The sequence below is a fragment of the Plasmopara halstedii genome (genome assembly GCF_900000015.1).
Source record: "Plasmopara halstedii genome assembly, contig: Scaffold_262, whole genome shotgun sequence".
Lineage (NCBI taxonomy): Eukaryota > Oomycota > Peronosporomycetes > Peronosporales > Peronosporaceae > Plasmopara > Plasmopara halstedii.
Window position 1 is genome coordinate 1,222,320 of NW_020187183.1, and position 7,797 is coordinate 1,230,116.

The 7,797-nt window shown below is 43.3% G+C and overlaps 2 protein-coding genes across 2 annotated transcripts in view; one reads left to right on the forward strand and one right to left on the reverse strand.

The window, feature by feature from the left end:
* The window catches only part of PHALS_04703 (uncharacterized protein), a gene marked incomplete at both ends in the record, with an annotated part of 400 nt that extends 395 nt beyond the window's left edge, over positions 1 to 5 (forward strand). Inside the window, one exon of the mRNA XM_024722568.1 lies at positions 1 to 5. This exon is cut by the window's left edge and continues 217 nt beyond it. Coding sequence (XP_024573632.1) covers positions 1 to 5 — 5 coding nt within the window.
* Positions 6 to 3,734: 3,729 nt separating this feature from the next.
* PHALS_15043 (uncharacterized protein) lies at positions 3,735 to 4,410 on the reverse strand. The gene has a single exon (XM_024722569.2). It carries the CDS (start codon positions 4,182 to 4,184, stop codon positions 3,888 to 3,890), a length of 297 nt encoding a protein of 98 aa, XP_024573633.1. The 5' UTR covers positions 4,185 to 4,410; the 3' UTR covers positions 3,735 to 3,887.
* Positions 4,411 to 7,797: the final 3,387 nt, after the last annotated feature.

The following is a 7,797-nucleotide window of genomic DNA, read 5'->3' on the forward strand; positions in this document are numbered from 1 at the left end:
CGTAGAAAGATAGAAGCCTTTTGATTCGAGTAAAGCTGTAGAGATGTCGTCTCTTCATACTTTTGAATAACGATGTTGCAGTGTGTCTACTTTAGGTGCATCAGATGCACATTTGTTTGAACCAGAAATCGACCTCTAATTAACCTAGTGGTAAAGGCGTAGTGACTTCACACTTTCGATTGAATGGCCAACCTCCTCACAGACAAAATTTCAATTGCCCGGTGTTTAGGTGTTGCTAGCCAGAGGCTTAACGTCTTATTTTTAGTTTGTCGATTAGATCGCTCATCATTACAGTAAATTACTAGCAATAAAATAAATTACGCAGCAATACGTGACGAAACATTTATGGCAAAGAAACCACGGCATGGAACGATTATTAAAAAATAACTTCGGTTTAAATCAGCAAATTAAGTTTTTGATTGCAACAACTACGATCTAAAACAGTCCGACACAAAGATAGCGAACTTGCGCGCCGATGTCCGTCTGCGGAGTGCTATCTATTACCAATGCCTGTTTAACATGAGGATGACTCCGACAAGGATATCTTGTGGGTCACGTCGTGGACGTCAAGAATAAAAACGGCACGACGTCGACGTCGACGTAGCTTGTAAGAGATGCGTAAGCGTTGAAGTTTATTCTCCAGGCATTTTATGGCGTCCTTTGTCTACTGTATTAGCGCAAGGTGTCACGATCAACATCAGAACATAAAATGGCTGACAATGGACGCCATTCCATGCTTTGGGGAACAAGTGCAGATTTGATAATCGTTGCACAAGCGCGTGATTTTAGCGCGTCGGCCTTGCGACTTGAAGATTCAAATAGGTATTCAAGTATCTTGGTCGCTTTTGATGACGCGACTACGACACCCAAGACAACGGAAGAGCCATTTGGCCTCTTGTTCCAGAGAGTGGATCATCTTAGCGGGCTGTCGACGAAATTTGAATTGATGTCATCGCGTGTGAAAATGCTTAGCACATCATCACGATCGAGATCAAAAATCAACTGACAAAATAATTCGAAAAGCTGTGCAAGATAAATGCCGCAAAAAAGCGTTTTGCGTAAATGGGATGGACGTAAGATTGACAGGCAGACGAAGCAATTTGCGGATTCGCATTACGCAATAACGGGGTGATTAAGAGCAAATTAGAGCTGCGACCAGGTTGGTCAGAAATGTCTGGTCGGTAGAAAAACGACTAAGTATTGGTGATGCAGGATTTGCGGTGGAAGAAGGACGATGGTCAAAATAACCTAGCAACAGTGGTGCTACATCCCACAATGATTTTATGGAATAACTATTTCGAGTTCTAGAATCTTGATACGCATCTAATTAGCTACTGCAGGCGGTAGAACATCATTCTTTCAACAAGCTCTCTAATAAGGGGAAAGAGATCGTCTCGGGTAGAAAAAGCTTTGCTTTATTAAAACTTTACATATCGTAGGACTTCGCAGAAGATTGTTGCTTGTTGACAATAATGCCAAAGCTATCGGCAAATTGGTACTGCAAAGCCGTATCTTATCAAAAGCCGTTTATTTAGAGATTACCACCTGACAATATTGCGTCCCAAAATATACTCGATCGATATATAGAGGGTGTTAGTGGTAGATACACCACTTGGCTTTCATTGGCGTCAGATCATATCTATGAACCACGGCACGGGGGTAGAAATGTTGCATTCAGCGTGTGTCCTCTAACAACGAACAAGCATTTACTTCGAGTACAACGGAGCAAGCGTAAACCTTTCACTGGGTAGGAAGAAGCATGTCAGGTGGAATAACCGAGCTGACACTCAGTGGGATGTTGGCTTTCTAGTATGGATCACCAAGACACAGGCGCTCTATCCAATACTCAGCGCTCGACCAAATGCATCCAGGTGATCGCAGGAGCATCAAGTGACAAGCGTTATATCAGTGAGTAAAAAGTGATCAATTATCTCGCACGTTCAATGGCGAAGATGACGATGTACTGGAGCGTGTGTACACCGTTATTCAAGTGCCTGTGCATGATTCATCGAAGGGAGATACATAGTATATGCTCGATTTCATGCAGTTCTTTTAATCAAAAACAAGGGTGAAGCAACTTAAAAGCTCAAGAAATCTAAGAAAATACAAAGACCGATAGACATATGTCAGTCGAAGCGGTACCATCCACAAGTTTAACGTTGTGCATAGCTCTTTTCAACCGGGATTGCGGAGCGCATGTACAGATATCATAGAAAAGGCACACGGTATGCTATACAAAAAAAGTTTTTGTCTGTATGTTGGCGGAAGTGGTGATACAGCAGTATATTTGATTCCTTTAGCCGCTCGACGTATACAGCCAAAATCGACATCACGTCGCATACCGTAGGAGCTGGCATTGAATATGAATCCCCCAGTTGATTAATTACGCGTTTGTAAATTGCGAGGCTCTATTCATATCGACCATGCAAAGAGAACAAAGCTGGAACCCAAGAGCAAGGAGTACCGCGTGTTTGACTTAGAGAATATCAAGGTCAAAGTGGCCCAATGTACGAGCGTAAAGTGTGCGTCAAGACCCAGAAGTTCTAAAGCAGAAGAGACCATTGAATATATACATAAAAATGATCAAGTCTCTCCTAACAATCAAGTGGATCCTTCGCCAGTTGTAGACGAATCCATGGATGCTATCCAATAAAAGTCGCAGCCGTCAAAATAAAAGATGGAAACCGTACACCAAGCGTCGAGATTCAGCTGCTGATCTCTGTTGAAGACATGTTAGTGCTAGCAGAGTACTAATCACCTTCTTACGCAAAAAGACGATCATTTGGAGTGTCGAACTGAAGCGAAACAAATAAAGAAGACGTGGATCAATGATGACGCTTATAATATGCTCAGATGACGCAATATTCAAGGGATGTAGTGATGGCCCATTAATATTGAAGAAACTGAAGAAAGCACACTCATTGCGGACGCTATCGTCGCTAACACGAAGATAAGTGAGAAAACTACGGGCTTATCGACTAAATATGCTCGAGCGACGGCATCGACGATGCAGTAAAGTGTCGTGGAGCTATGAACGCCGAGATCTACTCTAGATACCAACAAGGACACTGACACCCGACGATCGACAAGACCACAACTAGATCGCGGTGGGGTTTTGCCAAAATACGTCTATAAAAATGGCGCTGTCGTGCACTAGAGACACCATTTGTTGTGACGGGTTACCAACATAAATTCTCCAGAACTTATTTACCAATTGCCAGCATATATTTAAATTCGAAATGATACTTGCCATGTGTGCCGAATGTGCCCACCGATAGAGCAGTTGGGTGCCTATGCTTCCCCTCGAAGCAATGTGCGGACAGATGACGTTTGTATGGAAGTTCCGCTTGGTGTCGACGATGCTAAACTGAACATAGCTTATTATGAGTGGAAACAAGCAGCAAGTGTTTGAAACAAGATTATATCTTTTGTATAGCTAACGTTTGTGGGAGCAGCTTTATTATGCCGGGAATATTATATCCTGGTTGCGCCTTAAATACCTGATGTCGCAACAAAAAAGGTAAAGAGCTCAATAAGGTCAATGAAGAGCTCATTATCGCATTCGAGATGAATAATCTGGGTGTGGTATAGATTGAACACGAAAAGTCGGCTTATATGCTTGTGATCAAGCAGACTTACTTGATTGACGACGTGGGCAAGCAATTTGGTCAGAGAAATGCAAAGGGTGTGCAACCTGGGCTCGCCAGTATTAAAGTTATTGTCAGCAGCAGTCGCCTACAACGGAAGAGTGTCATTCGGAAGAGTGTCATTCGGCGATGCCATACCCACAGCTGTCACTTCTACCGGATAACTTCAAACTGCGACATCGGAGTGCAATTATCCATGTGCTACGCTGCGTGAAGACAAAAGTGAAACCGATATCGTGTTCACGACAGTAAAATATTGCAGTGAAGCCGTGTTTGAATAAGCTGGAGAAGAAATATCGATGGCAGACGCTCAATTTCTGGTAATAAGGTCAGATTTTCACGAGACCAGTGGTATCTTATTTGAATTACTAGCGAGCGGTTGAACATTGCTTGGTGGAGGCTGAGTTTCTGGTTCATATGCTTTGCGCTCAAGAAGTTTTTGGACGCTTGCAAAGCTTCTGTACATGTGAAATGATCAAGTATAGAGCACACATGTTTGGAAGACAACGAAGGGTCGAAAATTGAAGCCGAAAACATCGGATACCAAGCTCGGGATGATGTACCATCCGCCTATAGAGCGGAGACATCGGAACGCTATTTGATCATGCTTTCGGGCAACGGCAGTACACACCCCAGCTCGACAGGTCCCAATTCGATCGATATTGAAAGTATCAATGAAGGCGATAACAGTGATCTTAGTAATGACGACCACTTCTTGATCTCATCGCCTAAAAGACCTCGCCTTAAAAATGTCGGTCTGACCACTGAAGCAGTTTGAGCCTATGCTGCAAACGTCGGGAATGCGGATGATGCCCTAACCACGTCTCAGCAGGCCATGACAAGTCAAGGTGCACCAAAATCATGAAAGCCATGAAGGCTGAACTTAATGCGCACCAGTTCAACGGATCATGGACCTTGATGTCAAGAATGTGGTTATGCATTCAATTGGATGTCGGTGGGTCTTTGCAAAAAAGTGAAATGAGAGCGGGCAAGTGGTAAGGTATAAAGCTCGGCTTGTAGCCAAGCACTTCAAACAAAAGTTTGGTGTGGATATCAGTGAAATTTACTCGCCGGTGGCCAACATGCATTCAGATCGGATGGCGATGGCGCTTGTGTGACTGAGGGTTATGTGACCGAACAGTTGGATATCGACACTGAGATTCTTAGCAACAATCTGGAGAAATGCGTGTACATGGAAGTGCCACACGGTGTCACCAACTCCAAGAACTGCATCTGCCGATTTGATAAAGCAATACACGGCCTAAAACAAGCAGCTTGCGCGTGGAACAGGTCGGTTTCAAGAGCTGTAGAGCCGACTAATGCGTATACGTTTAGAAAAAAATGTCAAGCTTTGTGTAACAATGATGACGTGATCACTTATGTTAAAGCGAGCAAAGAGATAAAAGAAGTCAAGACAGCGCTCACGAAATTATTTAAGATGAAAGAGCTCGGTAGGGCCAAGTTCATATCGGGGCGGAACTAAATCATGTTTGGGCGAAGAAGACTCTCATGATCAAACCGACTCATTACTCTAACGACGTGGTGGGGCGATTTAGCCAACAAACCGCCAAAGCGGTCGAGATCCGTGCAAATCGGGACTAAGGCTGTCTAAGCTGCAGTCTCCGACGACCGATTTTGCCAAGACAAGATGCCTTCTCTACATTACACCGTACACTCGTCCTGATGTTGCATACGTCGTTACTCAACAATCGCGGTTCCTTGAGCCGCGATTGTGAGTTTCGGGCCAACAGCATTGGAAAGACGCCATTGGTGAAGCTCGATATCTGAAGACGTCGCAAGAGCATGGACTTGTCTCAAAGGGGAGCATAGGTGACTTAGACATTGTGGCATACACAGATGCCGACTGGGGTAGTAAAATCAGCTGAGTTGTTGGGGAAACAAAATTGAAAATGTTACATATATTCATCTTAACGTTGCCGTAGTTGTGCCGTTGAATTCGCTCCGTAATTTTTGCTGCGATTACCCTGCTAGTACCATATGTTCATCATTGAAAAAGCTATTGAAGATCGAGTTCTGGTGTGGAATCCCCAAAAAGAGCCCTACACATCGTGTAATTAAGCGTAGTTCTTTTAGGAGATTGAATTCTTGATCGAAAGAGTGGCGCATCCACACCTTTACGATGAATCTATCTGACTTCGCTTTGTGTCTGTACGTACAAATGTAAATTTATGCATGTAAAGTAGACACATGACCTGGAACATCGTCCGTTAGCGAATATTTAGCGGCTCGGTTTAAACGCTGTCACTAACCGTTTATGCTTGTTACTACTTTGATCTTGGTACTTGATGCCTTGCGTGTAAACTAATAACTATAGGCGTAAAATACTTTTGCAGCATATCCACATGCTACCGCTTCGTGTCGATGTAGTCACTTATAAAATGTTTTCATTGCACGGCTTTACAAACGAATTGGTGTCAACTTTTCACGTGCTTTGTCCGACCTTGGTATTCGATGTTACCGGCTTCATTTATCGACCTTTTGTTGTCTTCCAATACCTATGTGCTTTATACTTGCTCATTACCCGTGAATTTAAGCATTGCACGCGTCCAAAAGCATTTTGAGCGTAAAGCTTACGAGCCGAACACCCTCCCTCCGCCAAGCTATGTTCAACTGTTTGCTAGTGCTTCTAATAAAACACCGCAGTTGCGCCCGTAATTCTGACGTTATATTATAATGACGTCATACCCTTACCGGTACTCGACGTAAACCTAGCCGGCAATCATGTAGCCCGTCCTTTAGCATGCAGTGGCGTTAGAACTTAACACTCCTTTGTCACTTTTGCATTGTTGGCATGAATCGCACGCCGCTTGCATTTCGAAGAAGCTGGAGTTTATAGGCTTCGTCATCATGTCTGCTAACTACTTCTTCGTGCTGATTTACCTGACTACGATCGTATCTCGATCCATGTTTTCCGAAATGAAGTGATGACGGATATAAACATGCTCTGTATGAGTATTGTATCCTGCATTATCTGCAAGCGCGATGACACCAAAGTTGTCCTTAAAGATCAAAGTCGCTCCGATTTGTTCATGGCTAAGGTCTTTGAGCATAGTTCGCACCCATAAGACTTCGTGCATACACAAGCTAAGCGTGATGTATGCGGTTTCTGCTGAGCTGAAAGCTGCTGTGCGTTGATACTTTGACTTTGAAACCCACAAAAGCATGTACGATATCTCAGACAGAGAGCGCCAGTCGTCAAGAAGGCAGAAAACGATATGATGTACGCCCACCATAACCAAAAGGGGCTCGGCTAATACCAAAAACACCTTCAATTTAGCAATGCCAGAAATTGAGCGTCTGCCATCAGTATGTTTCTTCAGGTTATCCAAATACGGCTTAGCTGCAATGTCTTCTGATAAACTGGTGTGTCAAGTAGAAGGTAATTTGTGAAGTAGAATTAATATTTAATTTAGGCACTTAGTTCGTTAATTTGTGCTAGCTCTAACCCTATCCTATTAGTCCTTGCTTCTTGGTGACGTCACCTGTGGGCAAGCAGCGGTTACTACTCTCAAAGTAGCTCCAGTCGATTAACGCACTACAGGAGCGCAATTCTAAACTTCAGATCTGTAGGTAGCATCAGTGCTTTTGCAAATTGTAAGATAGCCGTGCTGTGTCTCTCACTCTAAGTATACAGAGAATTGGATCCGATCGCGCCATCTTGCTCGCACAACAATTAGCTTACTTTATCTACTGAAAGGCAGGCTATACGGGAAAGAAATGCTTGAGCTGTCAGCTTAGCTTGCTGACACTTGTAAATTATTTTTGCGTACTTGAATTCTACTTGTACGTACGTATATTGAGCTAAATCACCAAATCAAGCTTCCTATTATAAGCTAATGGCCGCTCCGGGTGCGACTCTGTCGGAAATTAAGCCCTTTATAGTGATCTTAACATGATATTATCAATTGGCATCATTGTTGGTGAGTCTTAGGGATATAAGTACATCACGCAGGAGATTTTGCCCAGGTGTTACCGTGGAAACTTCACAGTGAATACTCAATTAGAGATAATCTTATCAAACTTCAAAATTTTCGGTAGCTACCATTTACCTAATCCTTCCAAAATTCTGCATCCATATGAGACGACCCAGAACCAAATGATACTAATCAACCATTTAGAGTTATCGAGA